Genomic DNA, 21825 nt, shown 5'->3' with positions numbered 1-21825 from the left:
TAGCCAAACGAACCTTAACACATATTACAGAATTTTTAACACAAACAAATTCCATTACCACCCCCCCTCCCCCTCAAATTTTCAACCCTAATCCCTCAAATTTTAAATTCAAACCCCCCACCCCCTTCAAAATTTCAATTCAACCCCCCCCCCCCCACTTCAAATTTTTAATACAACCCTCCCTTCAAAATTTCAATTCAACCCCTCCCCCACTTCAAATTTTCAATTCAACTCCCCTCAAAATTTCAATTCAACCTCTCTACCCTCTAATTTTCAACCCACCCCATTCAAATATTCAATTAAATCTCACTCCCCCTCTTCAAATTCAACCCACACATTCAAAATTTCAATTCTCCAAATTAATTTCTTAAATACGGCCCTTTCAACCCACATTAAAAATTTCCATTTCAAAAACCAAAATCTATTCCTAAGCAATATCCTTAACCTAATTCATCATTAAAATCCTAAAACTAATTTTAAAAAACAAAACCTTAAACTATCTAAATAAACCTAACCTAAACTAAAATTAACGATTTTAAACTTACCTTAACTAGGAATGTGCGGCATCAGAGATAATAGCAGGCTCACGGCGGCGAGGGTAACGTTTGGACTTCTCTTCTCTTCGATCGTCGAGGGAATCTCTCTCCTCTAATTTTTTTTCTTTCGTTTCGGTTCTGTGTTTCACAGAACTGAAACATCAATTTTATAGGGAAACTCTCGACGTAGCATGAAAACGTTAGGAGATTCCCTTACTCCTAATGCTGTCCCCGATGAATAACTAATGGCGTCGGGGATCTCGCATTTCTCCCAACGCACCAAAATAGCATCGGAGATCCTCTTACTCCCAACGCAATCCTCGACGCCATGCAGCTTGCGTTGGGAATATATGACTAACAAAATTAATATTAGATAATTTTCGACTGATAGTTTCCGACACGGCACACATGCGTCGAGATAAGTTGTTATTCCCGACGTGTGAAAGTGTAAGTCGGGATATGGTATCTTTCCCGACGATTTGTCTTCCAACGCCTTTTTATGCGTAAAGAGAACCTCGATTTCTTGTACTGTACACGATTGTTTGGTTTTTCAAGATTCTTTAGTACACGATCGTTTAGATTTGGCTAAACAATTTTTTTTTTCTTTTAGTGCACAATTGTTTATTATTTTACATAATCGTTTAGCCAAATCTAAACGTGCCCATTTCCGACGTCGTGTGTGTGTGTGTGTGTGTGCGTGCGTGCGTGCGTGCGTGCGTGCGTGCGTGCGTGCGTGCGTGCGTGCGTGCGTGCGTGCGTGCGTGCGTGCGTGCGTGCGTGCGTGCGTGCGTGCGTGCGTGCGTGCGTGCGTGCGTGCGTGCGTGCGTGCGTGCGTGCGTGCGTGCGTGCGTGCGTGCGTGCGTGCGTGCGTGCGTGCGTGCGTGCGTGCGTGCGTGCGTGCGTGCGTGTGTGTGTGTGTGTGTGTCACTTATATATATTTCCTATTTTTTCAATGATATTTTGAAAGATTCCTAAAATAAAAGGAAATGTTTTTATCTTTTGATTATCTTATAGTTAAAAATAATCTCATATTTTCTTTTAGACAAAATCTTCGACAAAATAAAATGATAGAATTGGAAAAACAAATCTAAACGATCATGTACCAAATATATTACACACATTGTTGACTGAGCATATTTGGTATTTTCCATTGCAGGCTGTAAGCTTTTTCCGTTTTTATAATTATTCTATACAGTGTAAATATTTTGCCATTTTGTTATATTTTTTAAAAGACTCATTTAGAAAATCCAACCGTGAAAGAATATATGAAAAGTCGAATCTGTTTGAATATGGTATATACATGAATATTTAGAATAAAATAAATATATAAATTAATGTTGCGAACCTTATCATTAATTTGGAAGGTAAAAAATGAAATGATATAAAAATTTCAATAATTGAATAGAGATGACAAAATTGTATAAAACAATTGGACAAGAAACTGAGAAAATGATATGGAAGTCTACTATTATTGAACCTAATTATTATAGTTGGGAAAAAGGATTACATATTGAGCAAAAAATCCAAAAGCTGGGACAACCATGGCACCATGAGAAGTGGTTGTCTTATAAAACCATATTCTAAGTGCATCATGTGTGAAATTAAGAAAAAACAACATTGGATTTAGATTTATTCGGAATTTAGTTTCTTCTTCTCCCTCGTAACCTACAATCATACATTCTTCATTCTGCACAACACATCTAACTTTATGTCAACTTTTTACTCCTAAACAAAAATATTATAAAACTTTCAAATCTTCCATAGCAAAAATTGTTAGATCCTCCTTTAGTCGTTATTTTCTTTTTTGGTTTTTTTCTTGAAATAAACCTACAAACACGTTTTTTTTTTTTTTTAATCTTCAATTAAGATTTTTATTTTCCATCTTCTTTATACCAATGGTTTTTGAAATCCCATTACGGTTTTCAAAACTAAAGAAAAAAAGAAAGATTTTAATAACTTTGTCTTAGATTTTGAAGAATAAGCCGCAACCATCTCTTCTTTTGTTATATACTTTTCTATTGATGTACTTGAAGTCAATTTATGTTTTGACAATTAAAAAGGTTGCTTTGAGAAACTGTCTTTTTTTTTCTAATTAACTAACCATTCAACTATTTACTTGACAAAAGTGAAAAATATTGCAATAAACTCAAAGAAAATTTATTTCATTTTTAAAATAAAAAATAAAAAACCAAATTATCTAGGTCCAAATGATTAGGAAAAGGGTCTAAATATTTATTTTAGTTTTTAGATACAAAGACTACTCAGTAATGATGGATTTATATCCAACAAACCGTTATACATTTCATGCAAAAGTTTAAATAAATAAATAAATAACAATATGAAAATGAAACAAGAAGCATAGCTTAAACCCAAGATTTAAAATAAAGAACACGAATTTGAAATTAAAGATTCGTACAAGAACAAAGTTATCATCATATAGTTCACCATATAGATAATGAATATATAGTTAAAAATGTGGTATGGTGAGAACCATACCTCTTTAGTAAGAACAATCTCTTTAGAAGCAATAGAGAATTTGACTTGTGACCCCGTTGCAGTAACACATACTATGACAAACAAACAAATAATAATTATTTAAAAAAAAAAAAAAAAAACTTTATAATGGAATATATGTAAAACAAAAAGAAGAACCCAATATTTACTTGAGTCCCCGTGGAATATAGGTAAATTTCTTATAACACGCCTTAAATCCTTCGAATCAATTGAGAAAAATTTTGCATAATCAACTTCTCCTAGATCTTCTTCTTGCGACGGTGTCAATGACAATTCATGATGCACTTTCGGGGCATGGCCTAAAAAATAACAAATCAAGTGTTTTCTTGAAAAAAAAAAAGAATAAATTTAACTAATTAACAAGATACTAATCTGGGATAGCCAAGATTGATTCACAGTATTATACTAACTCGAAGATTCAAATCTAAGGATCAATTGCTTAATGTTTGCGAGAAGATGAATAGTCATTGAAGGAGAAGCGCCGCCGTCCAAGAGAGCGTCATGGAAAGATTCGAGGGAAATTCTTGAGGTATGATCATTATCGACTTTGTAATTGATGAAGCAATGGTGAGTCATTTGAAGATATGCAACAAAACGAGGGGATCGATTGGAAGCAATTATTGAAAAGAATAATGGTGTGAATTTGATATCGGCTTCTCTAGCAATTTGAGCAAGACGAGAAGTTGCATCAAAAAGAGGATCAAAGTCTTTAAGCCTCACTAAGAACATGGCCATGGTGTGATTTTTGTTTGTAGATTTCCAATGGGGTTTCAATTATTCTATATATGTTACATTCTTTTTATATTAGTCTAGTTTGTGGGATGTGGAATTGAATTCAATAATTTTCATGTTATTTTTTTCTCTCTTTCTTTTCTTTTTAGCGATCACCAAGTTAATAAATAGATTTCTTATTGGATCTATCATGATCTTACAATTTTTTTATATTTATAAATATTTAAAATATCTATTTTCGAAAACAAACCTTTAGATATACTAAAAATAAGAATAATAGAATAAAATAGACAAATAGTTATTGGCTCCATAAAATGGAAGAGTATATTGATCAGTAGGTCCAAATATTACTCTTTACATTGAAATATTTTTCTCTGTTAATATAGGATTGAAATGCCAAAATTCCAGTTTGTTATCGCTCAGAGTTAACATGATAGATAGCAAATTTTAAAAGTAATATGAAAATTACTGATTGTCTTGTATACAATCATTTCAATCCTATTTTGAGATAAAAATATTATAATGTAAAAAGTAATATTTTGACCAATATGTCTTTTTTTAGAAGGAAACAACAAAGTTTAAAGTTCAAACCAGGAAACTTCGAGGAGAGACTAGTACACAAAGAACTCCAAATATATTAATTAGATATGTGACATACAGAAGCAGTTGGAGGGCTAGAGAAAAGCCCTAAAACAAACAGATTAACAAATGAAAACTTGAAGGTTCAAAGAGATTGAAATTGGTTTGTAGTTTCTGAATAGCTTATTTCTGCCAGACCACAAAACGATATTACAAATATATATCTTCCCATATGTTAAAATGGTTGTATTTTTTTCTCTATGAAGATTCTACTGTTTCTTTCCTTCCATGCTTATTAGAGAAGAGTGGCATCTACACTAAGTTTGATGACATTTTCCTCACTTGTTTGCTTGAGTGAGCACAAAGTTGTACCCAAGAGATTGGATATTACTTTTCTTCGCAAACTCGCCAATGTTTTAGTGTAATTTATTCCCGAGAGAATTTGTTATCTTACACTTGAGCAATAGATGATCTATATCCTCACTATTCTCCTTATATAAGACACAGAAATTTGGATTCAAGCAACAATTGCGAAACTTCTTTTGTATGACATCTTTCGTATTGATTTTCCCATGATGTAATGCCCAGAGGAAGAACTTACATTTCATTGGCAGAGAAGATTTCCACAGGATTGGGAATACTTGCCCCTCGTTATGTAAAGCCTCTGAAGCTATGGCGCATTTGATAGAGGTTGTTGTGAAAGCATGGTTACTATTATTGAGAATCCATTTTGGCTTGCTACAACCTTTGTCAGGGGCAGGGATTTAGAGCTCACTTTTGATTTGGTTCCAAGTATTTGATTCCCTTTCATTATGGGGTCTTCTTGTGGCCAACGTCCATCCCTAAAGAATCGTCCCATTTAACTTTGTTTGTTGCATTTTGATCAATGACTAAAGCAAACAATCTAAGAAAAGCATTTAATAGGAGACCATTGTTTATCCAGTTAGCATGTCAGAATGATAAACTTTCACAATTGTTAACATCCCATTTGTAATTTCTCTCAAACCAATTCAATCCTTTGGTGATGGAAAAGAGAAAAATTTGGTTACGTCTATGATAGGCGAGATGGGGCTTAGTAGGCGGCCAAATTGAAGGAAAATAACCTCTAAAGTAATGCTAGCCAGCCAAGGCTTGTTGGGTGTGGCATTAGGCGAGCAAGCCTCCAAAAGAGTGTCATATACGGACATGGTGCAACTAAGCGAGAAAGACCTTGTAATTTAGAGGTTAGTGAGGCTGAGATGGGCTAAGCAAGATTGCTAGGCGAGCTGATAATTAGATGAGGAGTCTTGCACGTGAGAAAGAACTTTCGACCATGTAAGATGTTAACAAGGCATTTTGGACTCTTAGGCATTTTGTTTATGTTTGGACGTTCTACTTGATGTTTAGGCATGGAAGTAAGAGACGAAGCCAACCTAAGCAAGTCGATGGGTGCTTTACAAGTGACCTTGGCATGCTTAAGTTAAATTTTAGTAAGCAAGTGGTGTCAATAATGGTTCATGCAAGGTTCATTATAAATAGGTAACTTCATAGGAAGATTTCTCACAATCTACTCGTGTATTTTGCCTCAAACCACTTGAAAAACTTCAAAAATTGAGTCTAGTTTCTAAACTAGGGCTGCCGATTAAATTTAAGGCAAGGAAGGTTAAGTCTAAGCTAAAGAAAAGTAGAAAGGTTATTTTTCAAAGAAAATTGACCATGGTGCACTTTTCAAAAGGCACAGAACTCATCTCTTAGAATATTGAGTAGAATTTTTTAGTAAGAATGTTACATCAATTTCAAGTAACTTTGTAGAAGGAAGTATTCCAAAAAAAGTAATAGATTTTTAGTTATGAGTTTTCAAAGTGAAGTTAAGTTTGTGGGCAAAAAATCAATTTCTAGGCAGTGTTGTGCAAGACAAGGCAAGACAAGCTATGCGTGAGATCGCGATTAAAAGAGGTTAGTGGCACGCGTTTAACAAAGTAAGCAACGCACAAGGCGTGCATGGCCAAGAAGGCGCGCGATAACCCTTGTGCACGCAGTGCGGGAGGTTAGCATGCGTCCAGGCTAGGCAAGCCCTACACGTACAACCAAGCCCTATCGCCCATGTATGGGCACCAACCTATGTCAAATGGTGTTTTTGGGCCATTTTGGTGGCTTTTAGAATTTCTAGGTCAATCTTTTATATTTTCATGACCAAAAGGAATTAAATAATTTATTTACCATTATTTAAACCAAGAAGAGAACAAACATATTCATAGACCAAGGACCTAAAGCTAAAATGTTTGAGTTATCTAACTTATGAATGATTTCCAAAGCATGTGATTTCATTAAAGTACTTATTTAAGCATGATTTCCAATAAATGTTAAGACTAGTAAGAAAATAAGTTTATCAAGGCATGGTTATGTTTAAGGTTTTCTTGATGCAAAAGGGTTTCTTAAAAGGTTTGAAGCATTGTTTTCAAAGCATAATGATTTTATTCATGTTTTATCTGATCCAAGATATCTTAAATAACTCTTTGGGGTAGGTTAATGGGTGCCAAGGAATTTGAAGTAAGGACAGTTATCTCCAGGATTAGAGTTAGGGATGGTTACCTCTCAGAATTTGAGATTGGGGATGCCCGTCTCTAAAGATTGGAATTGGTTTTATCTGATCCAAGGATTTGATTTACTGTTTTTCTAAATAATTAACAAAGTTAAAATTATTCATGTTACTGTTTAAAAGGTTTATGAAATATTGTTTAAAACCTATCACTCACTATGCTCGTTTAGCTTAGACTCTCCAAAATGTTTTCACTTTCCAGGTAGATGTTGTGTTCTCGAAGCCTGATTCGTCACCATCTGTCTGCTTAAGGATTTTGTCTTTCAATCGTATGTATCTTATTATTTTTAAAGCTATATATTTTTTGTCTCTTAGTAGTGCAAGACTTAGATTAGGGTTAGATGAAGTTAAAGTTTAATTTATTTCTATGTAAATATGGGTTAATATGTGTTTGTATAAAACTTATGTAAAGTTTGTTTAATAAAAAGGGTTGCACTACAGTTTGTGTTCAAGTTATGTCTTTAGCTCGTTCTTGTGTAACATTTAAAGGTTCAAGTTTAAGGGTGAATTGTTGTCATTCAGAAGGAAAACGATGTAGGCAGTAAGTGAATGAATTTTGTCTTAATCTGAAAATTACCTGTCATCTTGGGAGAGGTAATGTAGAGTGACTACTGTGTCAGGCCAAAAGTTGCAAGGTCTTTTAAAGTATGCTCAGGCTCAGCCATGTTCTTAACTTCTTCTTCTAAATCTCTCTTCAAATGTTTCTTCTACACGAATTTCCTCTCCTGAAGCTCTTCCATTTGTCATCTTCTTTCTCTCATTGAAGCTCTAGAATATACAAGAATTTTAATCGTGGGAGGATTGTATCATACAAAAAAAGAAAAACAAATAACAATAAAAAACTAAAAACTCTTTAGAAGAGAAATCGACACGCTTCCTTCTATGGATTTCATTGCACTATAAGAAATAAGGCTTTTAATAGCCTTGTAAGATAGCCCATTTCAAATTAGGCTATTTAAAAGATAAGAAAAAGAAAGAGAAAAATAAAAAAAGGAAAAACCGTGGAAATAGAAAATTTATAGATAGAAAAAAGAAAATAGCAAACTGTTAAATTATTTTGATTTATGGCAAAACATTGCCACAATAATTTTTTCATTTTTTTGGCCCAAAATTACCTCTACCTCCTGCTCCACACACATTGTCGAAGTCCGAGAAAAAATTATTTTGTTCAAGATTGTACAAACTGAAGTTGCCTGACGGATACAATTCAAACATTTCAAAGTGTGTATTATTATATGAATGCAAAGTGATGGGGTTGAAGTCTCATGATTATCATGTGTTGATGCAACAACTTTTATCAGTGGTGCTTAGGGCTTGCTTCCAAAAGGTCAATGACATGCAATATACCAGCTATACTCATCTTTCAATAGACTTTGCCGACATATAATTGATTTGAAGGTTATGTTGGATCTTCAAAAATAAGTGGTGGACATTTTATGTCTTTTTGAAAGGTACTTTACTCCATCATTTTTTGACATAATGACACATTTGGCAATTCATTTAGGTCGTAAAGCCTGCATATATGGACTAGCTCAATTTCGTTGGATGTACCCATTTGAAAGGTACATGCCTTTAGTTTATTGATCATTATGGTTTTCCGTGTACTAATGACATTTATTTTAAATACATGAAGGTATTGAGAGGTTATGTACGAAACAAAGCATGACCAGAAGGGTGCATTGTAGCATGTTACTTAGTCGATGAATATGTTGACTTTTCAAAACAAGTATTTTAGACAATCAATTAAGGTAGTGAATAGTCAACAACGTAATGAAGAGTACCAAAATGATGTTATCTTAGACGGTCATTCTATATCTTCTAGAACTTCAATTGAACTATTTGATGATGTACTTGAAAATGTACATCGATATTTCTTATTCAACACATCGAAGGTGAAACCATTTGTAGAGTGAGATATAATTCTAAACAATATTACTTAATATTGTAATTTAAGTCTATTATTTAATGATAGTTTATTTAGACAGAATGCATATGAATGAACTCATGGTCTTAGATAGGAGTCTAGAAAAAGATTCCAATATACTTTGGAATATTCATACAGAACAATTTCCATTGTGGTTGAAGTCTAAAGTGATACTAACTAATTTATAAGCATCCTATCAAACACTAGATATATAAAACTATAAGATACTTTAACTAATAGGTAGATATGCTTATTCTTATCATATTGAATTAGAATCATCTGTTGAAGGTTACTCTAACTTGTTAAAATGGCTTGGGAATGAACCAAGAAAGAATGCAATGTCTTACATTGGATACATCATAAATAGGAAAAGATGTCACACAAAGAGTGTTGAAAAATCAACTTAGAACAGTGGTGTTGCTGTAGATGCTACAACATTATGCAGATCTAGTGCCAAAGATAAATCTCAAGTTACGGATGTAGTTGCTTATTACAAAGTGTTACAAGAAATCATCTTGTTAGACTATTATGTCTACCAGCTTCCAACCTTCAAATGTGATTGGGAAAATGTTCGCAATGGAGTAAAATTTGAGGGAGGATTCACTCTTGTTAACTTACATCAAAGTTAAAGCAAGTTTGTATGAGAGCCTTTCATACTCGCCTCCCAAGCCAAACAAGTGTTTTACCCTTGAGAAAACGATACTTCAAATTGGTATGTAATATTAAAAGCACCACCGAGAGGGTTTCACGACTTGGAAATGTACGATGAGAATTACGATGATACTTCAGTTAGTAATGAAAACATACGTAACGCGGTTGAAGAGGTTGATGAAAGTGACGAGCTTACTTATGCAAGACAAGATTGTGAATGTGTTTTCATTTGAGAAGTAGTTTGATGCACTGTATAAGTGTTTGTCTATATGATTGTTTTATACTATAAACTTTTATTTTGTAAATGATTGCCCTTCATATCATACACACGAGTCACCACCTTTATTCTTCTCTCACACTCATACAACATCTTTTATATGCTATTTTTGAAGTTGTTCAGCTATGCTAAAGATAAATACTAACCCAAATGCTAACTATTCAACTTCTTCTAAGAAGTAGTGGGCTCCTTAGTTGGTTGCTATGTTCATTGTGTGGCTAATATTACTATGTTCATTGTGTGGCTAATATTACTCCCTCTCCTCTAAATTCCATTTCGTTTCCTTCAAACTCCCTTTCCTCTAGACATATAAAACTTATTCATTTTGTAGAGTTAATAAACTTAGATGTCAAAGAAAAGGGGAATGAAATGGTGCACCCTAGCTTCCTAAACCCTAAGCTACATAACTTAAAATCCGTACTACAATTTAACTGGTAGGAAAGGGAGCAAAAAAGAAGCCAACGAGATCAAGTTTTGGGAATTGGGATTTAGACTTCACATTCACATTCACATTATTATTCTTCCATTTTCTTTACAAAATTAGAATCCTATAACAATGAGAGAGGCATTGGATGCATAGCTGGACTCCATTTCATTTTCATCTTTGTTAGATTTTGATAAACCGTAGAAGAGGCGCAATGAAAATTGTTTGAAATGATATATTTATTTATATTTATCTTATAAAGCAAGTGCAACAATTTTATAAAATTATATTATAAAATGTTTCTTATTGATTATTTGTTAATATTGATGCTTTTAGGTTGAAATGGAGAGAGGTTTACAAGATACCATGAAACTAAAAGTAAAAGAAAAGAGAAGGTCTACACGAAACAAGCTTATTACCGATAGTTCGCTTCTTCCAAATGAGTAGAACATAGAAAGTTCTACCATTGGTGCCCACCCAAAATGTTTATCACCAAAGATTTAATGAGAAGATAGTTGAAGGTAATCTTACATTAGACTTACCAGCTACTCAAACAAGATTAGCAATTCGTAGGCAAGCAACAACTTCTAACATGAATGGATTTGAAGAACCTCCATCTGAAACAACGACTTTGTCTAATGCAAGACGATTGAAGATGATCATGTTGTCAATGATTTGAAACGATGACTTTGCCAAAAAAAAAAAGAGGACCTACAAAAATGAAGAAAATAGTCGTTGAACAACAATCAAGAGTGAACCTTGTTTTCAATTAATATGGACAACTCATTGATGATGAATTGGTAGGATTGACTTCTTTTCTTGGCCACTAATGAGAGAGGTTGTACCAGTGGATCTTGAGAATTGGCTAAAACTACCAACAAGATTGAAAGTAGTGTTATGGAAATCTATCTAGGTATTAAGTTACTTTATTTCACTTACATAGCTTAGATAGAAGACTATTTCTTTTTCTCTAATAAGTTCATTACTTTTGATTTCTAACTATTTTATACCTTAGTCAAGGTACAATGTGGAAGATTGGCAAAAAAAAATTTTCTTCCAAAAGATGGGTAGATTATTGAGGGCTAGAAAATCTCGTTTAGTAAAACAGATTCGAGATGCCCTAACAAAAGATGAAATTTTCAAGCTGATGCCTGATAAATTATAGTATGTAGATGATTGGACGGACTTTGTGAGTGAGAAGTCTAATGAAACCTTCAAGGTATGTAAACTTATTATTAAATTTTGTGAACATTGAATGTCTTTTATTTGAGTAGTTGAAAAGTGAGAAGTACAAAGCCATGAAGAAAAAACAACTCCCACATACATGTGGTAAAAAAGGGTATGCTCGTTTGGCCAAAGAGATGCTAAAGTTTGTTAGTGTACTTCAACTTCCATATCATATATGTGGTTTAATTGTATAAATCTCGTTTTGTAGAGAAAAAGTAGTTCAGATCCAACTTCGGTCACAAGGGTTCCATTATAAACTAAAGCTCACAAAAGGAAGGATGGACAACTGATGAATGCATAAGTTCTCGAGACACTCGTATGTTTTCTTTACTAATAGCATAATGATTAGAGACCACACCAACCAAAGCATGAGTTATGTTCTCCATCCAAGAATTTGTTATTTTCAGTTTGTGTTCTTGTTCTTAGATAACATTATCGTCATAACCTTGTTGAATCTTGTTGTTATCTTTGATTATATATGTTGTACAGAGGGCATTTGCCTCTGTTTCTTAGATTGTTGGGTCTTTCTGGGTGCAGGAATATTTAGGTTTGTGATATTTAAAATAAAAAGAAGCCAGTATGAGTTCAATAATGCTATACATAACCAAGTTTCTCCTTTACATTCCTTTGATCACTATCAATGTTATACTCTCACTAAGAAAAATATATTGAACTCGTTAAAATGTCATAATAAAATAAATTAGTATAACATGTTGTTGACCTTAGACACTTATTTAAGGTAAACTATGGTATAGATGAAATGTACTAAAATAGTGAGGGAAAAAATGAAAAGAAAATTGTACAACATGACAGAAAAAAAAACTGAACTCGTAGTTTGAATCTAGTACAAAAATCTAATTTCATAAACATTGCAAAAATTTGGTGCTCTTTTGACAACACTGCTTGGAATATCTGTTGACAGGAAAAAATCTTGTTTGATAACTATAGAGGATAGAAATGAGGGGAATTTAATTAATGAGGAGAGTGAAAAGGTAGGGGAGAAACTGGTAGGAATGGTTGAGAATGTCTGTAAAAATGGCAAAATGGTGGAGGGTGAAATTAAGGCTTTATGCCTTGGATGTTTCTTGTTGCTCTTGTTGAATATTTTTAATTACATATGTGTAGAGTATGTGAAAGTTAGACTTTATAATCTTCTATCTCTTTTAAAGTGGTTGACAATATTGCACTTTGTTTGTACTTTGTTGGAGTAGTTTCGTAGAAGGGCAGAGTACTAAGTTAGAGATGGGGGAGAGGGTCGGGTTGAGATTAAGGCCTTACACTTTACAATCTTCTTTCTTTTTTAAATTGGTTGGGATATTGCTCTTTGTTGGTTTGCTTGTTGGATTTTTGTTGTTGCTCTGGAAAAGTGTGTTTATATATTACTTGTTGCTAGTAGTGCATTGAACAAACTAAGGCTGAGGCGAGAGTTTCAACAACAAACGCGGTTGATGATGCTTTGAGTAAAATTCTTGATCTTGATCGTGGTCATGTAAGAGGACTTGGGTTTGGTGTGACTCGTTCAAAACTATCTCTTTTGTCTCAACAAGATCACAAGTATAAGATTCTTGAAAAAGAATATTTGAAGATGAAGGAAGAAATGATAGAAATGAAAGCAATGAAAGACGAAATGATAGAAACGAAAGTACTTATGTCATCTTATTTATAGAAACAGGTATTTCTTTTTTTTCTTTTATAAACTTAGATTCTTTTTTTTCCTCGTAGTAGTTAACTATATTTTGGTTTCACATGAGATTATCATAGGCTAAACCAAGTGAAGAACTTTCAAAAGCTACTGCAAGTGTGCTTAAGTGACTAAATATTCCTCCAACTTGTCCATTGTCTTCTGCATTCAATAAATTTATTTGTAATAAGAAGAAAATTGTTTATGACATATTTGTATCTCATATTCTAGTATCTCGTATTTGTCTTTTGATAGAGTATCGATAACATCAATCAAATTAAGTGCAAGTTATTAGATTGGTATGGCTCGGGAGAGATTGTTGTTGAAGGAAGATGGTCTTCTAATGATCCAACTGCTCTGGTTCATCATGTTCCTATTGGTCCACATGCGATTAGAGTATGGGTTGATGTAGCAAAGAAACCGAACGCATATTTGTGTAGGCCAACATCAGAAATGACATGTATTGAAGAAGCCTTGAGAAGTACAGTTGCATGACCATCTGATAAAGTGATCATTGGTATGTTATCTAATTCTAATCTTTTTTGTCTACATTTGTTAAAGATTTTCTATACTTGGTGTAATTAATATCCACTATTGTTGGTATATACATAATCATAAATTTATGTAGATGAATAAAATGGAGTCTTAACCCGAGGACTAAAGAACCAATGATGATAGCTTATAAAGTAAATGTGATTGATAGATTTTTTAACAATCAATCATATTTACCTAATATGCAAGTGAGGAACTTTCTATACCTGCTCGATTCTCGATCTTGTCATTTTCTGCTCCTCTCTTTTGGATCAATTTTCTGAACCACTAGAGTAAGGGTTCTTTCTGTTTAAAGTAAGCTTGTATTTTTCTCGATGCAGCTCGTAATATAATGTTTAACTGCCCATGTCTTTATGATCATACTAGCTAAAATAATGTTTAACTTCCCTCTTTCTATTTAAGTTCCTCCATTATACATAATTCTAAAATTCACAACAAGTTTGATATAAAAAATACATATAAAATACATTCAGAAGCATCAAAATAGAACAAGCATAAAAAATACATTCAAAAGCATCAATATACATACAACAGAACAACCATAAAACCTCTGGCTTTTGAAGAAGCACTATACAGAACAAACATAAAAAAAAAAAAGCATAAAAAATACATTTAAAAGCGTCAATATACATACAACAACACAACCATCAAACCTTTGGCTTTTGAAGATGTACTAAACAGAACAAGCATAAAAAAAACACTAAACAAAATAATCATAAAAAAAAGCACTAAACAGAACAAGCATAAGATAACCCCCCTTCAAATTTTCAACTAATCTAACCTAAACTAACTTTAAAACTAACAAACAACGGTTTGAAACTTACCATAAAATGGAAGAAGGGCGGCAAGGCGATGAGGCAAACGACGGCGAGGGCAAAGCACGATGGGCGCGACAAAGTCTTCTCCTCCTTTTCTTCTTCTTCTTTCTTTCTTTTCAAAATTTCAGTTCTGTCTTTTACAGAACTAAAATGAAATATATAGAAAAACTCCCGACGTACCATGAAGACGTCAAGAGTTACTCTTTTTTCGACGCCATTAGTGATTCGTTGCGAGTAGTTAGAAACTTTTTTGACGCATCACTAATGGCGTCGAGAATAGGTTAACCATTCCTGACACCATGCATAACGCATCGGAAATCTTGCTCTGACACATAATTAATGTTCAGTTTATCCCAACGTCCCGTGCAAGCCTTCAGAAACTATATTACCTATCTTTTACGCTGGTTGAAAACCATCGAGAACAAGTGTGCCCATTTCCGACGTCGTGTATGGGACATCAAGAATCTTGCTCTGACACATAATTAATGTTCAAGTTTATCTCGACACTCTGTATAAGTCATCGAGAACTATATTACCTATTTTTAATGCTGGTGGAAAATCGTCAGGAACAAGTGTCCCCATTCCCAACGTCGTGCATAAGGCATCGAGAAACATTATATATTTATTTTAATTGTGAACTATTCCCGGTGCCTTAGACCCATACATCGAGAATGACTTATTTTTTTCTAATGCCCTTCATGAAATGTTGGGACAAGGTAATATTAAAATAATATTTTTATCGTGTCCTGACATATGCAACACGACATCAAAAATAATCATCTGTCCTTACATATGCAACACGACATCGGGAATAGTCGTTTGTCCCCACGTTCCTTCTCCCGACGTCGTTTTGTGTATCGAGAACTCCCGATTTCTTGTAGTGATATTATTCATAAAAGTGTAACAATGTTGCAACTCTTTGAGGTTATTGTCCACATGCAAGAAATATCTATTTACAAGAGTGATAAGTTCAAGAAGTTCAGATCTAAGCTCACTTACCTCTTATAAATATCTGGTGGACAGGGGGACTTGATCTTTGGTCTCGAATTGCTGGCCATTGACATCCATGGTGGATATCAACGATTTAGGCTCTTTAAGGGTCTTATTAACAAAGACTCCTTCTGCAATTGCGCCAATCGTACTCTCATATAAATGGACATAAGCCCTTCATATAAGTACCAAATCAGGAGCGCATCGAATATCTGATGGTGCAGAAAGTTATTGCAAATGCATTTGTATCGCTTCCAATACTCGTCAGTATCTTGTCATTCGTCTGTGTGATACCATAAATTTCTTTTCTAATGCGAGCGCGCAAGAGGCAAGGAAAAATTATTCCAAGAAAAGCTTTTTCGATCTAGGGAGCACGAACAATCTTGTAGGGAGAATGTACAACTAACCCTTGTCATCATCCTTTGGGGCGAATGAGAAGGTTTTGAAGTTCAGCTGCTCCTCAATCACTCTATATGGTCTAATGTCATAGCACACCACATGGAATTCTTTCATAAATTTATGTAGGTCCTCACTTGCAAAACCATGAAAAATGTGTAGTAAGCGAATTAACCCTGTTTTAAGTTTAAAATTACCTATAGTTTCCGAATAGGTAATGTAGAGGGGTTGTTATGTAAAGTCAAGAACAACAAGGTCCCTCAAAGTTCGCTTTAGTACAGAATTCATGATATCATAAATTTCTTTTATAATTCGGGCAACGCGAGAGGAAAGGAAAAACTTTTCGAAGAAAAGTTTTTTCTATCTAGGCCAAGGTGGTTAAAGAACGATCTTGTAGGGAGAATGTACAGACCATCCTTGACATCATCCTTCAAGGGGAATGGGAAGGCTCTAAAGTTCCACTGCTCCTCAGTCACTTTATGTGGTCTAATGTCACAACTCACACTACTACAAAAACAGACTCTCTTGATGATTTTAAACAGTCAAGAATGATTATTCTTAACGGTTTTAAAATCGTCATTGAATCCAGTGTCAAGAAAGACAAAGTTCTTGACAGTTGGTAAAACCGCCAAGAATAGTGAACGTTGACAGTTTATAACCGTCAAGTATTCAATTTTTCATGACAATTTAAAACCGTCAAAAGTATAAGTGTTAATCACAGTTTAGAACCGTCAAGAATGTGAGTATGCATGACAGAAACCATCAAAAGTACGAATATTTATGACATTTTAAAGTCGTCAAGAATGTCATTGTTATGACATTTTAAAATCGTCAAGAATGTCATTGTTATGACATTTTAAAACCATCAAGAAAGCTATTGTTCATGACATTTTAAAATTGTTAAGCATTTTTCTTTCTTATTTAATTGTAATTTATTTACATTTTTGTTCCTGTATTATGCTTCCATTGGTCCTGTATGGTGGTCGAACAATTGTTCCATTTTAAATATATATAAACGACAATATTCATCAAATGGCAACTCAACATCATCTATTCATATCATTTCCAAAACTTTGCATCATATTCATATCATTTACAAAACCAATATAAACAATTCCATCAAATTTTCAAGAATTCAACTCAACATCATCTAATTAACTAACTTAGCCCAAAAGTATATCATCTCCATACATAAATTTTCATAATGACAACCCCTACATATGAACAATTCACCTATCAACAATCCACCTAAACCCTAAACCACAACAAAGTCTCAAAAGTATATCAATCAACCCCCTCATCTAACTCGGCCTGTGAGTATGGTTTTTCGTATCAATCTGTAAACATGCAAAATAAGGGAATTAGTATTTAACAACAAAAAAGAATGCAGATGTTTGAAGTACTAATCGGATCGAAAGAGGACACAGAGCGAGAAGAGTTGATGGTGAGGAGGGAGATCTCATCAACCTTAGGTCTAAACACAGAGATAAGAGAATTTCCAGTCATTTCTATACAAAGTAAAAGAAGAAGCAAAAACAACAAATATAAAATATCGATAGTAATTTTAAGCATATCAATAACACAAGTCTAATAACCTCATCAATTTCCAAATTTCATTTCAAACTGAATTAACTCCCAACAAAAATGGGTTTATTTGACGCTTTTTAGCTGTCAAGTATTGGTTTACTTGATGCTTTTCAATGGGTCAACTAATCAAGTGTCAAGAATAAGAGGGGTTTACTTGTCAGTTTATAAGTGTCAAATATAATTATACTTGACATTGAAAAAGCGTCAAGTATATAATTATACTTGACAGTTTTTATGCGTCAACTAATCCAGTGTCAAGAATAAGAGAATTTCATTTTTGACAGGTTTTACACGTCATGTGAAATTATAATTGACAGTTTATAGGTATCAAGTATATAAGGTTTTTTCAAATAAAAAATTTATATTTTAAAATATCCATATATTTATCGTTCACCTATTTTGAAGTCCAACAATATTAATACACATCAATTGAAAAAACTCAAACTTTCCATCAAAGAAATTGCATATATATATATCAATGAACCATATACATGTCTAAGCTACAATATAAACCTTTTCTTGTTTAATATAAACAAAATATACATGTCTAAGCTACAATATGAACCTTTTCTTCTTGCAATATCCTTGTTTCTTCTCAAACGATTGAGCCCTTGCATTTGCGGTTTCCAACCTCTCATTTAACTGTTTTATTTCATGCCTCAAAGAAGATACTTCCACATCATAACTCCCAATTTAGTGGTTTCGACTTGTAAAGGACACTGTAATACATAAATTACCAAAATACTTAATGTTGCAAATAGCCCATATACGTATACTTTTAATAAACAAATAAATATAAGCCTAACAACGAACCATCCCAAACTAAAATATGATCATGGTGGAAGTAGAGCAGTATTCATTTACTATCACCATCTCCCAAAAAGAAACGCACACATGCAGAAGAGAAAATTTTAATTTGTCAAAAGTGTTTCCAACGGTCCAAATCCTCAAGAGAAGATAAGTTGGGAAGATATTGCTCAAGAGGCCAAGATTGAAAAAATATATACAGTTAATACAATCATTCCTAGGTTGTCATTACATAACATAATGATAGTCTTTTAGCAGATGAAATATTGTCCTTCATCACGATTTAGTATCAAATAGTTTAATATCAATTTAATTAACCTATGCATTGTACTATAACAAAAAAAAATCAAACTTCAACATTCATTAGAAGCACTTCCTTAGATCAAACAAAGACAATAAAGTAGTGTCAAAATGAAAACTAGCTAGAACACACCCATTGAATTTTATTTTTAGGAAATAAAGAAATGTAAAAAATAAGCTAGGGACAAAAAAGGTAACGTAGAACTCACTAAGTGATATAGTCCACAACCTTTGCCAGTTGAAACGCTAGAACAAAATTTTTTAGTCTTTCGTGACCATGGCTAGCAAATCCTTTTCAGGGTTCCACTTGGCAATTTTAACCTTGCATTAGCAAATCATCAAATATTCAGAGCATCACACATAATAATATACTAATATATGTGCAACTCTAAGTAGGAGGCCAATGGTGAATAGTGAAAATTAAAACTTGAGAGGCAATAGGCTTTTCGAATTAGAGCTGAAAAGGAAGCACATGCTAGGAATATGGACTACATTACGACAAATGACATTAAGAATAACAAATATACTAAACATTGAAAAGTGAGGCAGAAAATGATATTGTACAACAAGTAATCCAGCTTTTTACTGATACAATATGATAGAGCAAGAAAATTATAAATAGAATTACAATATACTCATGATTTAAAGTTGATTCTTACCATTATAACAAACACTCGACTTTTTTCTATATGCTCATTAGACAGCAGCAACATATAGCTGCAAGGCTACAAACACCAAATTAAAGCTCCCAACACAGCTTTTAATTTCTTTTAGGCTATATGTTACACATTATATGGTTTAACGCTTATTTTAGGGAATCCTTTATGAACCAAAACCCACTCTCACACTACTTAAGAAAAAATTCGAAGGTTTATATCGACCGATAGATTTAAACATTACTAAACTAACTATAGTAAGTTAGGTAGAGGTTTGGTCTAAAATTGGATTTCGATCATTAATGCTCACCCGTGTTGGAGAGAATAGGTATGAAAGAAAAAATTCTAATAAATATCTAACAGATGATTAATATAAGATCACTAAACTTATCTTTTTCACTTGACTTATAATGGTCACTCATTAGTGTCCACTAATTAATACTTCATCACACTATTTTTTGTTCAAATTTGAATTAAAAAAAAAAAGTCCTTTTCGCAAAGAGCAACCCGACAAAATTCCCTAAAAAAGCCTTCAACTCTCCTCTATTTTCTCATATTTTCCATTGTTATACTTCAAAAGTACTTCATATAAAACAAACTAAAACTCACTCTCTCTCTTCACAAATTACTTCATAAATATTTCTTAGATAGAACCACAAAGTTCAAAAGAAGTGCAAAAACACCGAAATCTCCTACTCCTAGTCCTAAAATACTGTTAGAAACCACAAAATTTCACATGATCTGAAGTTTTTGTCATCAAGATTCCAAAATTTATTGGGTATGTTTAAGATTCAAGAAAATTGCTGAAACCAAGCTAAAGCATAACTAGTTGCGATAGGTGTACTTACAAATGACTTCATTACTGTTTTATTTTAAGAGATAGGGAGTTCAGAACAAGCACAAAACCAACACTAAACCTATGCATGTGGTATAACAGTATAGGTATATATTGACCTCAGTACAAAAAAATGTTCCCATACCAAATTCTAAACCATATGGAGTTTGATAAAAGTGATTTCAAATGTTCCCAGTCCATCCTAAATCACCATTGATCAAAAAGCTTAAGCTAATATTAACTTTGGGATGAAATAACATGGAAGAGGTTTTAACGAAAAGAAATCCTTCGAACCACATACCACGATAAATTTAATATTATATTATCTACAGACCATAATGCAGTGACAGCGCCGAGTAATAGTTAAGAGGCAACGTAATTGCTTAAATCAAGCCAAAGGCAGAACAAAGGGGGAAAACAACTGACTTACCACAGATGCACCACTCCCTACAGCAAATAGCTTGCCCCCATTACGCTACAAATAAACAAAAGAAATCACGTTTAAATTAAGTAAACATTCAAATTAGTGAAGAGAAATCCAGCTCCAAACACACACCACATACCACCACAGCACCAACTCTCTGAAGAAACGAAAAGGAGGTACCCGCCAATGCCACCTGAAGAAGGAATTTCATAAATGAATAACAATAATACAAATTAAGCAATCAAAACTCGAGATTTCATGAAAAAAAGGGTTAGTAATCAAAGAACACACCCATTGTAGGAATAGTTGTGACAATTTCTCCGAGCTTGAGCTTGTACAAGATCGTGGTCTTTTCAGCAGCATCAAGACCAACCATCAAAATCTGCATCTCCTTCTTTGCAAAAAGCCTATTGAAAAGGTTGGTGAAGGTCAATCCCATTTCTCCTTTTCCTTAGCCGGGTATTTTCAATTTGTCTAAGAACCTGATACGTAAAAAAAAGAAACCAACAAAAGTAATCAAATCAAGCAGCCTAACAAACAACAAAGACAGCAAAAGAGACGGGGAGCGGCGTTCGCGTTCGCGTTAGGCGTTCGCGTTAGGCGTTCGACGTTCGAATGGAAGTTAGCGTTTGGCGTTCGACGTTCGGTGACGTTTGGGATGGGTGAGCACGAGAGGCGTCGGCGGCGTTCTGGATGGATGCGTTTGGGATCGTGTGGGTTGTCAGAAAGGAAGAGGAAAATTGGGGTTTTTTGTGGAGGAAAAGGAAAAAAGTAAAAAGAAAGGGAAAAATTAGGTTTTAAAAAAAAATTAAGTTTTTATTTTTTAAATTATTTAATAATTCTTGACGTTTTAAAAACGTCGAGATAAAGTATCATACTTGACATTTAAAAACTGTCAAGAAATTTGAAAAATTACTCTCCTCCGCTTTTTCATAAAATTTTTTGATGTTTTAAAACATCAAGAATTTAGTCGATATTATTTGACGTTTTTAAAACGTCAAGGATAAATACATATCATTTGACGTTTAAAAAACGTCAAGAATGTCGAATTTATAAAAATTCTTGACGTTTTAAAAACGTCAAGAATTTAATAGATAATACTTGACGGTTTTAAAATGTCAAAAAAAAATGCATATTACTTGACATTTCAAAACCGTCAAGAAAGCTGAAAATTGGCTACCCTCCACCTTTTCATTAAAATTCTTGACGGTTTTTGTTTTAAATCACCCCTTTCTTGACGTTTTTTTCAAAAACCGTCAGAGAAATTAAAATTGCAACTTTTAAGAAAGACTATTTTTCTAGTAGTGTCACCACATGGAATTCCTTCATGAATTTTT

General features: G+C 33.4%; 2 protein-coding genes across 8 annotated transcripts in view; both read right to left on the bottom strand.

Moving 5' to 3' along the window:
- Positions 1-3816, bottom strand: part of LOC103502263 (uncharacterized) — a 40238-nt gene extending 36422 nt beyond the window's left edge. Inside the window, exons 1-3 of the mRNA XM_051082873.1 lie at positions 3461-3816; positions 3200-3349; positions 3033-3103 (exon numbers count right to left, since the gene is read on the bottom strand). Of these exons, the coding sequence (XP_050938830.1) occupies positions 3033-3103; positions 3200-3349; positions 3461-3785 (546 nt within the window). The 5' untranslated portion in view covers positions 3786-3816. The remainder of the gene's footprint in view (positions 1-3032; positions 3104-3199; positions 3350-3460) is intronic.
- A 14079-nt stretch (positions 3817-17895) lies between these two features.
- On the bottom strand, positions 17896-21273 carry LOC103502252 (ADP-ribosylation factor-like). Of its 7 annotated transcripts, none has more exons than XR_540499.3 (5): positions 20780-21273; positions 20628-20681; positions 20495-20539; positions 18783-18894; positions 17896-18185 (listed from the first exon to the last, which is right to left on the bottom strand). XR_540499.3 is itself a non-coding variant. In XM_017047700.2 (5 exons), exons 1-4 carry the CDS (start codon positions 20849-20851, stop codon positions 18835-18837), a joined length of 231 nt encoding a protein of 76 aa, XP_016903189.2. In that variant the 5' UTR covers positions 20852-21243; the 3' UTR covers positions 17896-18185; positions 18803-18834. The 7 variants fall into 7 exon arrangements, 2 of the variants coding, with proteins under 2 accessions (XP_016903189.2, XP_050938541.1); XR_007819556.1 differs by having other exon boundaries at positions 18803-18894; positions 20621-20681; positions 20780-21213; XR_540502.3 differs by having other exon boundaries at positions 20621-20681; positions 20780-21212.
- Positions 21274-21825: the final 552 nt, after the last annotated feature.

This window comes from Cucumis melo, chromosome 3, assembly GCF_025177605.1.
Source record: "Cucumis melo cultivar AY chromosome 3, USDA_Cmelo_AY_1.0, whole genome shotgun sequence".
Classification (NCBI taxonomy): Eukaryota; Viridiplantae; Streptophyta; class Magnoliopsida; order Cucurbitales; family Cucurbitaceae; genus Cucumis; species Cucumis melo.
The sequence above is the reverse complement of the archived record's forward strand: the minus strand, read 5'-3'. Positions and strand labels throughout refer to the sequence as shown.